The sequence below is a fragment of the Hyperoodon ampullatus genome, assembly GCF_949752795.1.
Source record: "Hyperoodon ampullatus genome assembly, chromosome: 5".
Taxonomy (NCBI): Eukaryota; Metazoa; Chordata; class Mammalia; order Artiodactyla; family Ziphiidae; genus Hyperoodon; species Hyperoodon ampullatus.
Window position 1 is genome coordinate 88,397,791 of NC_136918.1, and position 20,505 is coordinate 88,418,295.

Sequence of the window (20,505 nt, forward strand, 5' to 3'; positions counted from 1 at the left end):
TTCTCTCTGGCTCAAACACAACATCCCAGAAGACAACAGGGAACTGGGCCAATTAGGGGACACTCAATACCCCAATGGAACCTGGAAACCCCATTTCCATATTACATTCAACATCATATGCCATTGGGGAGATGCTGACCTTGATCACATGAAACATGCTTTCTTCCCTCAGACTTAAGTTTTTACAAAGTCTCATTTGGGAAAAATGCAATTAAAAGCCCTGTAATTTTATCCAAATGGCCCTGTGAGGAGGGGAAAAAAAAATGTCCCCTCCTCTGACTCCCTTCACCATCACTGCCCAGGGGCCAACTTAACAAGAAACCCTTCAGAACTCTAGCCTGGATCAACAACTTCAATATTAAGTTAAATAACAAGTTAAATCAGCATTTAGCCAAAGCTCTATCCTCCTGTAGGAGGTCATTCAATTCAATGACAGCTGTGGCAAAGTCCACCAGGTCCACGAAGTCAGACGTGATGATGTTGACACCCAGGGCTCCAGGCTTCTGAGTCTTCACCCAGTCCAGTATGGCAGGAAGATTCCTACACAGGAGAGTGATGGGGCAAGAGAGAACAGAGAGTAGCGTTTAGAAACGGGAAAGAAAACATTTCTGTTAATGTAACAAAAGCGCGTCAAGAGAGGCATAAGCTCCACCCCCACCAAATTTGTCCCTTTAAGCTTAAATCTCTTTCAGGGACACAGTGATGTCTAGTCCATTAGAGAACGGTACTTTTAGGGTTTCTGTGCTGGAAGAAGAAATTCTTCGCCTCAATCACCAAAGACATACCATGTCAACAGGACCTTGAAAAACTAAGATCAAGAGCCTAATTATTGGTGAGTTCTTTAATTTTTTTGTACCACGAAATTTTTTTATCATGAAAATTTTCAAACATATCGCAACACTGAAAGAAATTTACAGTAAGCCTATCCACCATCTAGATTCTACCACTAACATTTTACTATATTTGCTTACCATGTATCTGTCCATCAATCCAGCTTATATTTTTGACAAATTCCAACTTCAGACATCTATACACATTCCCCTCAATATCTCAGCATGCAGATCTAGGGTTCAGTATTTGTTTTCAACCTGTTTCCCTTTTGACGTAATGTTTATACCCAGTAAAATGCACAAATCTTAAGTGAACACTGGTTGAGTTTTGACAAATGTATATATATAACCCATACCCATCTCAAGGTACAGAACATTACCAGCACCCCAGAAGGTTCTGCATTCACCTTCCCCATCGATCCCTGCCCCCATTCTTCCAGAGGCAATAATTATACTGTTGTTGTTGTTGTTGTTTTTAAAAAAACACAGATTAAATTTGCCTGGTCTAGAATTACACATAAGCCATGCAATATGCATTCTTGTGTGTGAGGCTTTCACTCAGCATTATGGTTTTGAAATTCATCCATGTTGTTGCATGCATCAGCAATTTATTCTCTTTTTTAGTCACTGGATAGTCTTCCATTTTATGAATATATTGTAATTTAATCCATTTTCTTATTGATGGATAAATGGACTGTTTCCAGTTTTTGGATATTATGAATAGAGCTGTTATGGTCATCCTTATACAAGTCTTTTTTGTGGACATTTATTTTCATTTCTTTTGGGTAAATACCAAAGAGTGAAGTTGTTTTATTATATGTTAGGTTTACATTTGGTTTTATAAGAAAGTTCCAGATCTTTACCCAAAGAGGTCATTCCATTGTACATTCCATGAACAAAGTATGCGAGTTCTGTTTGCTTCACATCCTCTCTTAAATTTGGTGCTATAAATCTTTTGAATTTTAGCTGTTCTAGTGGATGTGTAAAGTTATCTCACAGTGTTTTAGTTTGCTTTTTTCTGATCACTAATGATGTTGGGCAGTTGGTCATGTACTTATTGGCCATTTGTGTATCTTCTTTGGGAAGCATCTGCTCAGTTCTTTTATCCATTCTCTCTTTTGCTCTTTTTCTTTTAATTGTTGAGTTGTAGATGTTATTTATGTATTCTGGATACTAGCCTTTTGTCAGATATGCTTTTTGAATATTTTATCCCCGCCTGTAGCTTGCCTATTAATTTTCTCAATGGCATATTTTGGTGAGCTGAATTCCTTAATTTTGATGGAGTCTAATTTATCTTTTTTTTCTTTTATGGTTTCTGTGACCTAAGAAACTTTTGCCTAATCCCAAGTCACAAGATACTTTCCTGCTTTATAATTTTAGCTTTTATGTTTAGATCTAAGATCCATCTCAAGTTAATTTTTATATATGGTGTGAAGCAGGGGCCAAGGTTCACTTTTGCCATATGGATATACAGTTATTCCAGCATCACGTGTGGCTTCTTATTGGACCAATGCTTGCTCAGTTGTCTTACAAATGCAGTCTGTCAGTCTCATGTTATAATTTGAGGGCTTTCTATGTGAAAGCCAGAATGTTATCCAAAGAAGCTCACAATTCATAGATGTAAACAAACGATGACAGTTTAATGTGATAGTTCCTATATTAGTGGTAAGTGTAAAATACCATGGGTGGTATAGAGGAGGGAGTAATGAAGTACTCAGTTTTGCATCATGGTAACAATAGCTCACTAAATACTTGCAACATTGAGGATGCTATAAGGAAGACACAAACCAGGGCTTATGTTTTGGTTAAGAGACTGGAGGTTTTTTTTAGGAAGGATTTTCTCTGGGTAAAAACTGAAAATAAGCTAAGTTTATTTCTTAATGGCCCCTTTCTCTTCTTTTCGTAACACTGTCCTTGGTTGTCATCCTCTCCCTGCCTTGTTCCTCTGAAGCTGCCTTCCCTCCTCTGAGTGTACATTCAACTTCTCAGTCTCCCTCTAGGCAACCCTGTCAAGGCCTTGAAGCATTTTGTCCTCCATTTTCTTTTCCTTTTATCGTGACAACTGTAATCAGTCCTGGGTCTCTTCCTTCGCTCAGCAGACTCTATGATCAGCCATGGGCTAAAACACATCTCACAAATTGATTTGCATTTTTATATTCATAGCTGATTATGACTTAACAAGCCAATATCACAGGGGTACTTCCATTTTTAACTGGGACTCCTGACAACTTAATAGTACACTTGATTTGACCATAAGTTATTCAGTTTCTCTGTGCCTCAGTCTCTCCCCCTGTAAAATGGGGATAATAATAAAACTTCATATAGATTTGGGGGAATTAAATAAAGTAATATGTGTACAGTGCTTAGAAGAGGGCCTGGGATATAATAAGTACTCTGTAAGTGTTGGGGACCAGAGAAGGAATTATAAATGGTAGAGATTTGGGGGTGGGGGTAAGAAAACTTCCTAAAGTGGTCACATCCTGCTGCTTAGGTGACAAAATGTGTCCTGAGAGGGAAGGGTCACAAATGCAGTCATCCCTTGGAGACAGAGACGTGGAACACAGAGTGGCCCACACGAAGGCCACAGCAGCCCTGAGCCTGATGCATTTCAGCCTTCTTTTAAAAAATCCGCTTGTCCATGTTTAAGTATGAAATTCTGGCACCACCTTCTGGTCATCACGGGGAAATGAGAATTAAAGGTTTGGTCAAGGCACCTCCAGCCGACTCCAGCCAGAGCCAGCCCGTGGAGGATCCCTGGAGGCCTGGAGGCCGAGCAGAGGGAAAGGCGAGCGCCTCTGGTCTCCTCTCGTGACAAAGAGCTCTGTGTCAGCTTCGGGTTGTCGTGTCAGCCTTCCCCAGGGCAAGGATCAAATAACCAGGACTGCACACAAGGATCGAATAACCAGGAAATGCAGAACCCACTGTGAGCATGGGCCGCTCTATTCTCTTAACTCTTGGCCTTTACCAAGACGTCTTCACCAAGACCTCTTTACCAAGACCTCTTTACCAAGATTTCTTTACCAAGACCTCTTTACCAAGACCTCTTTACCAAGATTTCTTTACCAAGAGATCAGTGCAGACGGCTGAGTCAGATACTGCTGTGGGGATGTGAGGCACTGAATCCCAAGGGCTGCAGAGTAGCAGCTCAGAAACTTCCCCCTGGCTTAGAGGCCCACTGAGAGCAGGGCTGGTCCAGTGCAGGGACGGGCGTGGCATGCCTGTCTTGTGCCAGGCACTGTGGGAGACGCTTTCCTGTTAAGACTCCACAATCTTGTGCGGTTCTATTAACCCCACTTATCTGGTAAGAAAAACCACAGCTCAGAGACCTCAGGAAATTTGTCAAAGGCAGTCTGTTTTTTTTTTTTTTTTTTTTTAAAGAAGATGTTGAGGGTAAGAGTTTATTAATTAATTAATTTATTTTTGGCTGTGTTGGGTCTTCGTTTCTGTGCGAGGGCTTTCTCTAGTTGTGGCGAGCGGGGGCCACTCTTCATCACGGTGCACGGGCCTCTCACTATCGCGGCCTCTCTTGTTGCGGAGCACAGGCTCCAGATGCGCAGGCTCAGTAGTTGTGGCTCATGGGCCTAGTTGCTTCGCGGCATGTGGGATCCTCCCAGACCAGGGCTCAAACTTGTGTCTCCTGCATCAGCAGGCAGATTCTCAACCACTGCACCACCAGGGAAGCCCAGGCAGTCTGTTTTTAAGGCACTGTGTTAATTTTCTAGGGCTGCTGTAAGAAAACGCCACAGACTGGGTGGCTTAAACAACATAAGTTTATTTCCTCACAGCTCTAGAGGCTGGAAGTCCAAGATCAAGGTGTCAGCAGGTTTGGTTTCTCCTGAGGCCTCTCTCCTTGGCCTGCACATGGCCACCTTCTCCCTGTGTCCTCACAGGGTCTGCTCTCTGTGAACACCCATCCCCAGTGTCTCTGTGTGTCCTAATTTCCTCCTCTTATAAGGACACCAGTCAGACTGTATTAGGGCCCACCTGAATGGCCTCATTTTAACTTTACCAGGTCTTTAAAGGCCCTGTCTCCAGATATAGCCATGTTCTGAGGTACTGGAGATTAGGGCTTCAACATGTGAAATTCCAGGGAACACAAATCAGTCCATAACAGGAATCAAGTCAGGCTTCAACCTTGGGCCTCTGGTTTCAGTCTGTGTCCCCTTCTGCGGTCCCATGCTGCTGGGCCCTCAGGCTTAGGCAAAATGTGCTTTCATTTGATTTCAGTGGGAGTGCAAGGTTTCTAAGAATCTAGGGAAAACTACCTTAGAAATTCAGTCAGAATGGCTATGTTTTACCCCTGCACCACAGCAGGTAGGCGCATGAAGCCCACACAGGGGACACCCGCTGTGCCCCGAGCTCTGGGCCCTCGGGACATCACCTACACGAGGTCACTCCTTCAAGACTGGGGAGGTGGTTGGCACAGAGAGTCAGGCAAAAGAGGAGACAGAGAAATATGTTCCAGACGAAAGTCCACGACAAAACCTCACAAGAAGATCTTAATGAAATGGAGATAAGAATGGATATATTTTTCATGGCTTCAAGCAAACAAAATCTCAAGTCCAAAGTTGACCTAAGAGTTAGCGGGAAGGGGGGGTTAACTGCCTGCTGAGAAGACCACCACTCCATTTATAGGAAAATATACCTTGTCTTTTCCTCTCGGTTAAGCTGATAACTGGTGCCCAGGACCAGTTTGACAGCACCCCGTGTGCCTTACGACAGACCTTCTGGGTGCTGGCTCTCAGGGAAGGCCCGTGACCACTGCTTCTTCCTTATGCTTGAGAAATGAAATATTTCCTGCCATATCAATAAACAAAGGATGTCACAGTCATCAATGACTATACCCCTCAAACGTGAGCCGAGGAAACTCAGGGCTGAAAAGAATACCTGCCATCTAGCAGCCTTCAGACTGCAGCCACTCCCTGCGGTGAGCCCTGAGGAAACTCAGGATGTGTCAGGATACTGGCCCCAGATGGCTGAGGTGCATATCAAAGGAATGATTTCCGTGAGCCCAGACTCTTGCATCTTCCGTACATAGAAAAGCACTAAATTCCTTAACCTGAGATATCTGGTTTTCTTCAATTAGCAATAATCTTCTGACGTTCCCGACTACCTGCCCTTTGTTGCAAAACTCCTATGTATCCTGGCTTCCCTCCTCGCCTCCTTGGAGCAGCTTCTCAGAGTTACCTGAAACGCTGTCTCCTGGGCTTCAGTCCTCCTTCTGCCCCCAATAAAACTTAACTCGCTGCTCTCACGTTGTGCATATATATTTTTTTAAGTCAACACGCTTGTTCAATAGCCCACGGGAAATGATAGCCACATGTCGTGCAGGTGTTTGGGAACAAACTTGACCCAAGCAGCTAATGTGGAGGCCTAGGAATCCTAATGCATCTCTGTAATATTCTTGTGACCAGCAGGCGGCGAGATGCCCCAGTATCCTCCCAATCTCCCAGATGTGTGCTTGCAGCCAGCAGGTTAAGGCTCTGGGGTGCTAGGATGCTGGGGCTTTGGGCGCGTGCGCCATCATTACCTCTCAGTGGAAGAGCCTTGTGCTTCATCTGAAGCCAGATTAAAGATGCAGGAACTCACGAGTATGAAAAGCATTGTGACTTTGTGGGTTCAGAATTGTAGCCAGTAAGAGCTGACCAGATTCAGGTACTAGTGAGACAATTACAGACCAGTGGAACAGAAAGGAACAGGGCACTGAAATGTGCTACATACAAGTCAGTGCTTGGACGCTGAAAGAGGCAATGGTCCAACAATCAGAAGTCCACGGATGGGATGTAATACTGACTCTTACCAGCATTGGGGGTCTGGGTCACTTAACCTCATTGGGCCCATCTGAAGTGGGGACAATAACATGCTTTAGACAACGTGCCCTCCTGGAGGCTGGCTTACTTTAAGAACCTAATGAAATCATCTGCAAGAGGGTGTTCTATATTCAGAATACACTATACAGATATAACACATCCTTATTTTTAAAGACTTCCTCTCCCTTACAAGTACAGCTCTCTGCACAGACTTTATTATAGTGATTTTCACAATGATACATAGAAATTTACATGTTTATTTTTCCCGATAGAAGGTACGTCTATGGGGGCAATGACTAGATTATTCATCTTGTGTCTTTGGACCTAGCTCCTATTCATCGCTGAATTAATAAATAAATAAATAGATAAATAATGTTAATCTACAAATTTACCAAAGGCATGAGGAAATGGTATGGATATATGAGCATATACTATAAAAAGAAAGTTCATGATTCTGGTCTTGGTTTATGAAACTCTCTTTCCCAAGTTAAGCACAGGTAATTCAGTGAAAACTTAGTAGAGCCACACAGAAAGAGGTTTCTGGTTCTGTTCATGGCCAGCAAAATCAGAAGCTCTCAGTTCGTTATCCAAACTCCTGCCAGGTGAACTCCTGTTATCAGAAGTCACGCTATCCAAACTATCTAAATAGACAGGGACACGTTTTTTGATGAATCTTTCATTATCTGAACTCTGGTGCTCAGCACCTGGAACTCAGGAACCAAAGTGATTCTTGTAAATATCCCTTGTTATCCAAACATACTGGTTTCCTCAGCTTGGGTTGCGAGGGATGCCCTATTAGCCAAATGTGTTTATAACATTCCCTTTATACATAGGCATAGGCATACGCACATACATGTACCTATACACAAGCCATCCTTTTTCTTGACAACACCTATCATTTATTGGTGTCCAGGATAAAGAACATCATCTAACACAACGTTTCTGGAGCTTCTCCTGTCTAATTGTACAGTCAGGATCAGTTCTGCTCCGAGGAAGTATCTGAAGCTATGGCATGGTAGGTGGCATCCTGAGCTGCTTCTTAGGACTCACTGTCACTAAGGAAGGGAGAAAGGACACCCTAAATCCTGGGAGGGTCATCTCTGAATCCCTACTGCCTGGCACAGCAGTCTCATTTAATGCTGAAGAGAGTGAGTGCCTGGGCCAGCTTCGAGGGCAGGGGCAGGAACATGATGGCATCTCCAGCCAGACGTGAATGGACCGGTGGTGGCTAAAGGTGCTTTGCCTCCATATTGAAATTTAGAGGGTATTTATGTTATAATATGTGCATTTGAACAGAGTGTTTAAAGATCCTTTGGCCACGGTTAATGCAAGACACCTCAAGTACACAACTTTTTCAAATATAAGGTTTTTGGGGTTTGTTTTGTTATTTTATTTTATTTATTTATTTATTTATTTTTCACGGTATGCGGGCCTCTCACTGTTGCGGCCTCTCCCGTTGTGGAGCACAGGCTCTGGATGCACAGGCTCTGCGGCCATGGCTCATAGGCCCAGCCGCTCCGCGGCATGTGGGATCTTCCCGAACCAGGGCACGAACCCGCGTCCCCTGCATCGGCAGGCGGACTCAACCACTGTGCCACCAGGGAAGCCCTGTTTTGTTATTTTAAATCTTCAAAATATATGGTTTTACTGCTGTTTGCTGTTTATTCAGAAGAGAATCAAGATAAAAACATTTTTTTTAACCCTCACTTGTGAAAAGGAAGCAAATTCTTACCTGTGGACCAGTGTGTTCTTGAGGCCACCAACCAGGCCCCGGGCGATGGTCTTCACTCTGGGCGTGAGGATCGCTTGAGACACATGGAAGGATCCATGGGGAGAGCGCTCACTCAGCGTGGTCTCCAAGAAGAGGATGAGCTTGCGCACACTTGTGGTATTTGCCCAGGGTGCTGGGATCTTCTTTCCAGGCCATAGGAAGGGGTATTGCTTGTAGAAGGGACAGTGATAGAAGATGAGAACCTGAAACGTTCAGAACAAATAAATGAGGGTAGTTCATGAACAAGCTGAGTGTTAACTCCTCGGCTTTACACTGATTGATTGCTAGGAGGAAAGGCGCACAAATACAAACATACGTGGACATTCAAAAAATTTTATATACATATTTTTTAGAAAAATTAATAAGCAAAGATTTAAGCACTTGCTATATGCCTGACTTGAAGGTTTTTAACGTTTTGGGGGTCATGAACACCTTTGGAAGTATGGTAAACTCCTGAACCCCTTCTCAGATTGTTTTAAATGAATGTCTAAAATAAAATAGATAGGATTACAAAGAAAATCAATGAGATGGAAATATAGCTATCAACATAATAATTAAATTTGTAATAAATAAATTAATGTATGCGCTTCATAATAAACACATTAAATAAAAATATTTTGTTTTAAGTCTAATAAGTTCCATAATTTTGAGTAAATGATGAGTATACACAATATTTCAAGATATCTGCACTAAATGAATATCTGTGGTGTCTATGGGGACAAAGTCATAGGGAGTGCCAACACTGCCAACACTGCCGTGGGGGACTGCTCACACATAATCAGTGGTTATACTGATATTCAGTTAGAGGTTAAAAGTCAGTATGTAGTGCTTTTCCCGTCCAAATTCACAGACTTTATTAAATTCTACCCTAACACACTCCCCTTGGGAATCTCTGGACCCCAGGTGGAGAACCTCAGGGGCTAGTCCTGTCTGTAAGTTATGACTCCAATGCTCACGAAATTGACCCTTAGCTCTTGGTTGAGATCAATACACTGAACTGAATTTGGGAGGATGTAGGTTTTCAGTTGTGCGTGCTGACTCTGAATGAAACTGCCCTTTCCGGGAGAGGGAGGGAGTGAGCTACGTGAGGCAGGGAAGACTTCGGGTACCGGATGGGTCTCCAGTGGGACCTCTCAGGATGGTGGTGATTTTGCAAATAATTAGCAAGCCACATCCACGGCATTAATTAGTTTCTGAAGGCAGCAGAGAGACAGGGAATTGCTATTTCGATTGTCCCAATTCAGAGCTCTGATGCTTAGGTTTCCAAAAGTACTATGTTTTTTCTCCTCCCGGGTACCAGCGATTCTTCCCTGGAGGAATGTCCATTGTGTGTATTTACACTCCCTGGACCGCAATCCTCGACTAGCTGGCCTGACAGCATAATTCTCCTGGCACCCAAGGGCAAGAGCTCTGAATGTGTGTCTTGTTTCCGGGGTTTATTTAGCCTAACTGCTCCTAAAGGCCTAGAGCTAGGGAGCACCAGGCTCAAAGCACTGAACAGGCTAGTTGTTCTTGTTGCTTTTAATGGCTTTGAGTAATGTCTGACTGTCTGCTAATGATGTTGGCAGTAAACACATGGGTTAATGAGGTTAATCACAGGCTCATCGTAAGCAGGTTGCCTGGGAGATTGGGGAAGATTTCCTGCTGGCGTTGTAACTGGCTAGCTTGGAAGGCTGGGGTCTCCAGCATCTGTACGTGTGCAAAGCTGGGCTGTGAGATGGACTGTGGGAGAGGCGGGAGGCTGTGTGATCCTTCGACAGGGCCTGTCAGACCATTTCCCATGCTGCCTGGCCCCTGAGCAGAGGGTCAGGGGATGAAAGGAAAGCGCTGTTCTTCACTCAGTCTTGGAGAACAAGCAAAAAGGACACATTCTACAAAAGGGGCTTTATGGCTTTCCTCAAGAGCCTTCTCAAGTAATCTGATCCTAAAGGCTATAGGGGGAATTTCTGTTTACAGTAGGAGCTTGGCCTAGCAAACCAGCCCTCATTCTACAGAATTCTGGGGAGCAGTAAGTCTTGCCCAGGGCCTGTGTTTTGCATCTGACTCCCGACCTCGCTCTGGCTCTGCTGTATTTTCTGTCTGAGATATTCTTCCCTCCAGCTCAGCAATTCATATGCAGGTTTTCTCTCGAGACTCAGATTTAAAATCTCATTTCCTTTAAGAATAATTCTTTAATTGACCTCTTCTTATTTTCATCATTCTTTTACAGGGGCCCCTGGGATGCAGATTTATACTATGTACTATTTTTCAATTGATGGATTACAAAACCCTTTTTTTCATACAGTACATTTGAGGCAGTTTTGCCTGGTAATTGTATATATCAGTTGTCTTATATTTTACTAGTGGCACATATTCTTACCTTCTCATTCTAAATACTGCCAAGTTGTAGATGAAATCTTAGAATTCACTGTACCCTCAAAACTCATAACCACTAATATAACAGTATATACCTGTGAGCTGTGATACAACTGCATATTGAGTAAATGAAATGTGACTGAACGGTAGTACACTTCTTTCTATTAAACTGTAGTAATAAAATACTCTGGGGGTTACATGCAAGGCAGCTCATTACATAATGAATATTTAAAGTTTAACCACCAGTATGGCACTGCCCCAGCAGGGGGCCAGAGGATTGAGGGCTCTGTTGGAGATCTCTTTAGCTTTTAAGAAGAGGTATAGCAGGGAAACCTCTGGAAAAGGAAGGGGAATGGGAAATCCTGGAATTCAAATTGATGACATGCTCCCTTTTTCTGACGCATCATCACAGTCTCTTTCCTTCATAATTTTAGGGGTATTGGTTGTTGAATGACACAGATTAGCCCATACTTAAAAACTATAACAGATCTTTACTGTTCTGCTAGAAATTCACTGTCCACATGATTCATTATTCCTGAAATTACCTGTTTCTCTTGAAAATTTCTAAATGATTTAGTATGCAATGTGGCAGCCCATCCAGAATACTATCTGTGCACAAAATTATAAAACTATAACAGATACCTGTTTATAAATTTAGCTGGACTCAAATTTAACCTTACCTGAATCTTCGTATTCAAAAGCCCTCTCACGGATCTTCCCTGTCTCCCATTCTGCTAACCCTCTGAGACCTTCTGATAATAAGGGCTCTTGAATAAGGAGAAAGTGTTTTTATTAGCATCGTCTATGACACTAGTTGTGAAGATCACCAAGATGTGTGAACAGCCCTGGGAGAGCATTGAAGGCTGTGGGAACTCGGTAGAGCCCAACAGCCTGTGACTGAGTCCTGGCCCTTGTGGCTCACTGACAATGTTCTCTTGGGCAAGGTGCTTAATTGCTCCCTGCCTCAGTTTTCTCATCTGTAAAATGAGGATAATAATGACAACCTATGTCATAGTGTTGTTGAGAGGATTAAATGAGTTAATCCTTGTACTTAGTACATTGCAAAGGCTCAATAAATGTTCTGTTATTGCTCTTGTTACTAGTACTATTTAGCATTGTAGCTGAGAGATTCCACTGGGGAAAAATCTCTCCAAATTTTTTTTTTTTTTGCGGTACACAGGCCTCTCACTGTTGTGGCCTCTTCCGTTGTGGAGCACAGGCTCCAGACGTGCAGGCTCAGCGGCCATGGCTCATGGGCCTAGCCACTCTGCGGCATGTGGGAACTTCCCGGACTGGGGCACGAACCCGTGTCCCCTGCAGCGGCAGGAGGACTCTCAACCACTGTGCCACCAGGGAAGCCCAAATCTCTCCAAATTTGACCTGCGAGTCTGAATAGATATGAACTTAGGTTTAGGGGAGAGGTGTGATAAATATTTGGCAAAATATCACTTACAAAAGTTTTAGTGAAGAAAAATAGCTTAGATAAAACTTAACAGATAATAAGAGTTAACTCATTAGTCTTTGTAGATTCAAAGACCTTTAGCACTTTCAAGGGTGTGCAAAACAACCTGGTGTTTGCCATTACTCAGGCCGAGCCTGGGAGTCATCCTGGAATCCTCACATCTCAACAGTTAGGAAATGCTATTAGGTCTAACTTCTGGTGGATTCCAAATCTGACCCCTTCCCACTAGTCTCCTTACTGGTTTCTGTACTTCCCTTCTGTCTTTCCAGGGCTCTTCCTAGTAACCAGAGGGATACCATCAAAACTTAAGTCAGGCCACAACACCCTGTGCTCAGAACCCTCCCAGAACCTTCCTCACTCAGAGTAAAAGCCAAGTCCTTTCAGTGCCTTCAAGGGCCCCCGATCAACCATTATCTCTCTGACCTCCTCCGCTGCTCTGCTCTCCAGTCCCGTGGCCCCTGCTTTTCCTCAACCATGTCAGGGACCCTCCTGCTTTGGGGCTCTGCTCTGACTGGTTCCTCTGTTGGGAAAGCTCTTCCCCTAATAGATTCACTCCCTCAAATGTCATCTTTTCAATGAGGGCTACCCTGATCAACACATTTAAAACTGTGACCAACCCTCCAATTCATAGATCCCTGGTTCCCCCTTACTATGCTTGGCTTTCTTTTTCCATTGCTTATTACTTTCTAACATTCTCTATAATGTATTTATCATGTTTCTTATCTATGATCTATCTCCGTCCACCTGAATGAAATCTCCATTAGGGCAAGGATCTTTATTTTATTTACTGATTTATCCCAAGTGCTTAGAATGGAGCTCGGCGCATACTTAGTGTTCATCATACATTTGCAAATGAATAATCTTTCATTGCTTTCTAATTAAAAGCTCTTCCCTCAGTTCAAAAATCACTGCCTCTTTAAGATGCTTTGGTTAATGCATCTATGAGTAAGGGAGCAACTGTGAATGAAAGGTACTTTTTTTCTTTTGCTTTTTTAAAGAGAGTCTAAATTGGAGCCTGACCATTCCTGAAGCTCTCCTCTCTCACTATCCACCATCCTCTGGGAGCAGAACAGAATACATCTGAGGCCTGCGCTCCTTTTCCTGAGTCTGTCCTTCATGGGTCTGGGTTTGGGGCTCTTCTCAACTTAGGGATGCTCCTCCAGCCTTGATCCCTTCGCGGGTTCTTCCTTCCTAAACTGTCTTCCCCACGGCTTCTTCCTTCCTTAACTGTCTTCCCCGCTGACCCAAACTCTGTGGAGGTGGCCTTTCAAGATGTTAACTAACACCTCTGAGATGAATCACCTCACGTGCCTTTGTCAGCTAATGCTATCAAACAATATCTGGCAGGGATTATCTGATACTGAGTTGAAGACAGGATGGGACAGATGATCCCTAAGGGGAACTAGGAGTGTGAAAACAGATACAACGGGAGACAGAAAAATGGTAATGGCCAACTGGTCCTATTTCACAACTCTGCCTTGGGCTGGTTCTGGCCAGGCCATTGCCAAACAAGTTAATCCCAGTTCAACTGTGCCCAGGGGAGCCCTTGGAGCAGTCCTAGAGCCCAGGAACTGGTGTGCAGATCTTTATTATCCCAAACAATCTAAGCCTTCTGGCCCAAGAGCCCTGGAGTGAGCTGCCTTAGAGCTGGTGACACAGAAAAAACAGAAAGAGTTCTGTTGTTGCCCTTGGAAGCTAATCTCTGTTCCCTCCTACCTGGCACTTCTTCTCCCACAGCGTCTGGAGCGTCATCCTCTCCACACTGCAGGCTGAGCATAGCTTGTTCCCAAAGGCCTCCTGGATCCGGAGAATCAGGCGTTTGTGATGGGCCTCGTCCATGGCATAGAAGTGGTTGAAATCCAGGAAGACAATCTCTTGGGGGTGCTGTGTGAGGAACGAGTCAATCTCCATCAGCCCATCCCAGACCCTGATGCCAAAAAGCCCGTGAATGAAGTAGATTTCCTGGTCGACATCCCCTGGCTTGGAAGACACACGCAGGTCGAAGTAGCGGATCCCAGCGTCCAGCTGTTCTCGGAATGTCAGGTTCTGAGTCACAGACCATTTCTTCATGAGCTTCTTTACCAAGGAGATCCTGGCGAGGCGTTTGATAGCTGGGGTTTGGTCAGGCCCCACTGGGGACTTTTCGTCTACCCAGTAACTGAATGAATCATGGGAGCCTATACGAAGCAATAAATGTGAGGAGAGCGGTTGAGACTGGAGCTGGGACAGATAATCCAATTGATAAGAAAACAACAACAAAAATTTAGAACCAAGCACACATGCAGAATATTGTGAACAGATACTTGCAAAAATTTTCAAGCTTGCTAGGGATGAAATAAACACAAATAAGAGTAACATAGTCTTATTAGCAGCTTGTTAAGCCTGGGGTAAAACTATAATTTCATACATTGCTGGTATAAGGTATTGATTAATTAATAAATACCCTTTTTTTTTTTTTTTGCGGTACGCGGGCCTCTCACTGTTGTGGCCTCTCCCGTTGTGGAGCACAGGCTCCGGACGCACAGGCTCAGCGGCTATGGCTCACGGGCCCAGCCGCTCTGCGGCATGTGGGATCTTCCCGGACCGGGGCACGAACCCGTGTCCCCTGCATTAGTAGGCAGACTCTCAACCACTGCGCCACCAGGGAAGCCCACGTCCCTCTTTTTGAATAAGTCAAATCTGCTATTAAATGATAAAATAAGCCAAATCTGCTATTAAATGATCAAATGCATGTTGTATTTCTCTTCCTTAAAGAGGGTAGGGATCCTCCTAGACACTGAGATGATCTTATTGTTATAAAGTCTAAGTGACCACGAGAGACACATTTCTAACTATAGTGAGAAAATATTTCAGTAGTAACTTAAGTAAAAATTATCTTTAACAAATATCTTTTGTTTTGTCATTGGTTTCTATCTGGTGTCAACCATTATTATTTGGTTGGCTTGGTGACTGGCCCTGACCCTGGGGGGCTCCACACAGGTGGCTGCACTTTGCAGGCAAAACCTAGGAGGAAAGTGTCATGTTCTGACACTACCAACCTTGTTCTTAATCACTACCACCCGCACCAGAATCAAAATTCTTATATTCATATAGAATACTCTGGACTGTCACCAGTTATCCTTTTCACTAAATTGTAGAGTAGGCATTTCATACATAATATAGGATTTTACACAACTCTACTGTTTCATGTTTTATTACTTCCATTTTCTTGAAAATAAATCATTCTGGGAATGGCTTTACTGTTCTATCTTCTCAGAAATAAAGCAAAAAAAAAAAAGGTGGCAAGAGATGATGCTTTATTTTTATGTAGTCTCTAGAACATGGAGGGTATTCAGTAACTATTAAGAAAAAAGCATATTTATCAATCCTTAGGCAAAATGAATTTTGCAAGCAAGAGAATTACTAGCATATTTAAGGTAAAAAAAAAAAATGCCGTTACTAATAGAAATGTGGGGCAAGTCCCCCTGGAGCTTCCATACTGGTTGTCTCTGCTAATGAGACTCACTGAATACTTGCCGAATGTTCTGCTTCCTTGGGCTGCACAGAAATAGGAGATCTTCATACCTCCTCATCAAGAGATTTATTACGAGTACATTATGTATAGACGGAGAACAGCCAGTTCTCTCTTCTTTTTAGATTTAATCAGCAGCCCAGCTGTTCGGGATTGAGTGTGTAATATAGTGTGAGTTTCGCATTGTACTTAATTCTTCCTTGGGTATCAGGGAATAGGCATTATCCAAGCATGGAGGAGAGCAAATCCTCTCCGGTATTCTCTTATTGGTGCTGAGTCCAGTTTCATGTCCAGAGGGAGATGTGCTAACAACCTCTGAGGCTTTTCTCTGTGTCTGAGGATTCTGTGGCACTGTGACAGCAGTGGGGCCCCAGGGACCATTTCTGAATACAGAGGGTACCCAGCCCATCGCACAGAAGAGGGAGGGTGTGCACGTTCCCTGGGAACCGGGAGTCTCTCTCTCTTTGCTCCCTTTTCCATTCTGGATGCCCAGCACTGCCCACTTCCGTCCCCTTGATAGGAAGAGACAGGACAAGGGAACAGGCTGTTTGCTGACTGGTTTACAGCAGTTGTCCTACCGAGGCCTCCAGCAGTCAAAGCCAGCACTCACTCATTAACCACTATCAATATTTTTGCCTTTCTACTTACTTTTTTGGCCTCACTCACATAGAGTGAGAGAATAACATTCAGGTACTTAAGTGCATTTAACTATTTCTTTTTCGAAAAACTGGATTAAAAATGCCCCAACCCTCACCAGAATATTTACAAGTTATACAATGTGCAAATAATACTTATAAAAAGAAAATCCTAATATTTTGCACTCCAGATTTATTATCAAAGTTTCCTCTTCTCCCTACACCTGAAAGAAGTTATTTCACTCTTTAAAGATTGTCTTTAGGGCTACTTCTCCCCCTCTGCCCTGGGATGTATGGGTTAAATTCACACATTTCCCCCAGAAGAGGTGGAAAACCCCCTGCTCCATTGGTCCTTGCCTTGTTCTCGAAGAGAACTGCTGTGTGGAGTTGGTAGGGATCTCTGCTCCATGAGTTCTGGCTTGTTTCATGATAAGGTTAGAAAATAGTTTAGAACCTCACCCTGCTGTGATTTCTGCCACGGGAAGTGTTTTTGCTGCTACTACCTGGCAGCGCCTGTGCATCTTCACTCATCCTCTCCATGGCTCTTTTATCACTGTCTAAAATAGATTTAAGTGGTCCTCTTTATCTTAAGAACAAAATAAAGCACTTTCCATTACACGCCTTACCCCTTCAAGTGACTATCTTCTCTTTCTTCCCAGCTGTTGAATTCTTGAAAAAGAGGCGTCGTGTGGCCTTTGTCTCCCCTGATCTACTCCCTCCTTCCAGTCGCAGGCCACCTCCTATCCTTCTATTGCTACTTTTGATCCTTATAACCTTGGAATCAACAACTCCAAGTGGCTTTATTCTTCTTAGCTTCTCTGAGGGTCTGCTAAGTCAGCTCTTTTCTGGAAGCTTCCATTCCCTTGTGATCCACGATGCACACTTTTGGGTGTTCCTATCCTGTTACCACTCTCCTTTGCTGGCTCCTCTCCCTCCTTCTTGTTCCCCAGTTTAAATGTTTTCCAAGGGTCTTTATTCCTTCCTTCTCCCACCCTCAGAGATTTCATCCACTTCCCAAGTTTTTACCACAGCACCATTATGCAGACGACACCAAAAGTTTCATTTCTAGCTCAGACTCTTCTAAGTTCCAAATTTATGTTTCCGACTTCTCCTGTGGTCTTCCATCCACGCCTGCCTGCTGACACAACAAATTACAGATTTTCAAAGTCCAGCTACTCATGCTGTCCCTCTCACCCCTAAAAAGTGCCTCTCGTGAAGTTCTGCTCAGTTACTCAGACTTGAAACCTCGGATTCTAATTAAATTCTTCCTTCTCCCTCACCCCCCTCATCCAACCAGGTACTAAATCTTTGCATTTGACTTTTACAACAGACATCAAACATGTCTCTTCCTTTAACCTTCACCTGCCACCCTCCTCATTACCAGTCCTTTAATCAGGACCAAAAGAACCCTAACTTGTCCCTTCAGTCCAGCCTCTCTCCAATTTGTCCATATTCGAAAATCAGTCATCTCAAGACACAGATCAGGTTCAAACTCTGGACACTGGGGTTTAGGACTCTCCTCAATACGGCTCCGATGTATTATTTCAGTCTCATCTCTCACCAGGCCCCTTCCTGGACTCTATGCACTTACTTTTGCTGACAGCTTCCATAAAATATTCTCTTACCCCAACTCTGTCTACCAACACTTATAACCCATATTGGGCAAGTGCCTACCCTATGTCTCAGTTTTTTAATCTGTAAAATGGGCATGATAGTATCGATTGTCACAAAAATTGTTGTGAACATTGGAATGCATGCAAAGCGCCTGGAACAATGCTGATACATACTAAGTGCTGAACTATTGTTACTCTTATTATAAGTCACTCTCTGTTAGTTGGAAACTAGAGGGAAGAAGGGGTGATTAACTGAAATTCCTTATCTTAAATACTTAGGGTCTGGAAGATTTTCTTTCCTGCACCTGAAGCGCTGTTCCTCTCCATCTCCATCTTATTAGTTGACATGGAGATGATAGCTTAGCCTCCACTTTGTTGACAGTAGCTGTCACTCACTCTCTTGGCCACAGCCTCAGCTTTGTCATCGCCCACTTCTAAAATCGCAAAACGCAATATCCTACTTTCTGATCACAGCTTACTTTCTTCTGCCTCATTGTGATGTGACGTCTATTCCCCCTCATCTGAGAGCCCAGAGTTGGCTCTACCTCATCCTTTAGCTACAACCAAGGTTGTTACTTGACACTTTTACCTGCAGAATTATTCATTATAACCAACCAAAAGCTGTAAGGATCACTGTTGAGGCACTCAGTGTCTGTCTCTACATGCAGATCGCGTGCACAACCCCAGAATGCACATGGAAATATTAACGTGATATTTTCTAACAAACGTTTTGCCTAATAACAAATGTTTTACTTCTCTAATATTTCTCTTTTATAGAGTGGACTACATAAGGTTTTAGAAAATAATAGTCATCAAGTATTGGATGACTATTTTCAGACTTTTCTGGCAACTTTTGTTGTCATCTCAAGAATATTCCATACAGAGCAGGAAATATGGACATACAGGCCTCTCCTTAATGTTCTACACTCCATGGATTGATATCATCCCTAATTTTAGCCCTACAAAGGTAAGGTTTTTTTCCTCCATTTTTTTTTTTTTTGTGGTACGCGGGCCTCTCACTGTTGTGGCCTCTCCCGTTGCGGAGCACAGGCTCCGGACGTGCAGGCTCAGCAGCCATGGCTCACGGGCCCAGCCGCTCCGTGGCAGGTGGGATCCTCCCGGACCGGGCCACGAACCCATGTCCCCTGCATCGGCAGGCGGACTCTCAACCACTGCGCCACCAGGGAAGCCCTCCTCCAATTTTTGAAAACTGTTTTTTCTGCAATCCTTTCATTTTCACAATTACCACTCTTGTCTCTTCCTGTTTCTTTATACAATCAAAAGGCATTAAAATGTCTCAATTTCCTCTCTTTATGTATACAAAACCCTGGATAATGTATGTGAAAGCATTTTGTAATCTAAAGCAGTAATTCTCAACCTTGAATGCACATCAGAATTCCCTGGGGGAGCTTTTAAAAAACACCAGTGCCCAAGATCCCACCCAAGGCCCACTGAGTCAGAATCTCTCTGGAGTGGGAGTTGAGAATAAAAAACTTGAAAAGCTCGCCTGGTGATTCTATCAGGCACCCAGGCTTGACATTCACTGCCATGAATGTAAGATTATCCTTTGCTAACAAGCTCTCTGACTTCCGGGGATCAATTTCTCTGGTGGGTCTTCTACTACTTTCAAATCTTCAAATAATAATCTGGTGGATCGCCTTTCCCATATCTGGGTAGAAGCTCTCTTTACCATCCTTTGTGTTCTAGGGATGCCTCCTGCTCTTTGACCTGCTGAATAATCACCACTTCTTTGTAGAGAAGAAAAATATTGGGGCGCCTTGCTTCTTTATCATGCCTTCTAGTAAGTAAATAGATGAGGATATTTAAGTTTAATTAGAGCATTTCAGACGTGCACTGGGTCACAGAGTTCAGAATAAAGTCACTGAGGCAGCAAAATCACAAGGAAAGAGATATTTGAATGAGAAAAGGTTAGCAGGATGTCTATCCAGTGTGAGGGTTATTTCCTTCTAGACAGCATTAGGTTACAAGATAATCTAAGGGACCAAGTAGGAGAAAATGAGCTGCTTTGTGAGGACTGGGGACAGCCAGTTGGCTCCTTATCTGGAATACCAATTGCTGCTTGACTCTTTCTTAGGTTTGCTATTTGGGAGTTAGGAGACCTCAAGTGAGCACACAACAGTTTTTAGTTAAAGCACTTTCACTACCCTTGCATTTCTTGCAATTTGGAATAGTAGCCATTTTTCTGAACTCAATTAAAAAGAGTTTAAAGCAAGCTTCTTGGGAAGCTGGTCTCTAAATAAAACGAAGAGAATTCAAATCACACACCCTGAAAGGATACACGTCATCACAACACAATGGCATTTCAGATTATGAGGTAACTATACTTAGAGCCACGGAGGGAAGAATGAGACAAGAGTTAAGCGAAGAACATGAGAAAGAGAGACAATCTTCTTTATCACACCTCTGGGTGGCATCCAGGGAGGTGGGGATGGTGACCCAGGTCAGAGAACGCCTGACCTCCACTTGTCAAACCAGGACGTGAGGGAAACAGGCTCCC

General features: G+C 43.5%; 1 protein-coding gene across 1 annotated transcript in view; it reads right to left on the reverse strand.

Annotated features, from left to right (window-relative positions):
• Nucleotides 1–380: 380 nt before the first annotated feature.
• Nucleotides 381–20,505, reverse strand: part of PLCXD2 (phosphatidylinositol specific phospholipase C X domain containing 2) — a gene marked incomplete at both ends in the record, with an annotated part of 44,528 nt that continues 24,403 nt past the window's right edge. The window contains 3 exons of the mRNA XM_079705180.1: nucleotides 381–540; nucleotides 8,373–8,614; nucleotides 13,945–14,405. Of these exons, the coding sequence (XP_079561306.1) occupies nucleotides 381–540; nucleotides 8,373–8,614; nucleotides 13,945–14,405 (863 nt within the window). The remainder of the gene's footprint in view (nucleotides 541–8,372; nucleotides 8,615–13,944; nucleotides 14,406–20,505) is intronic.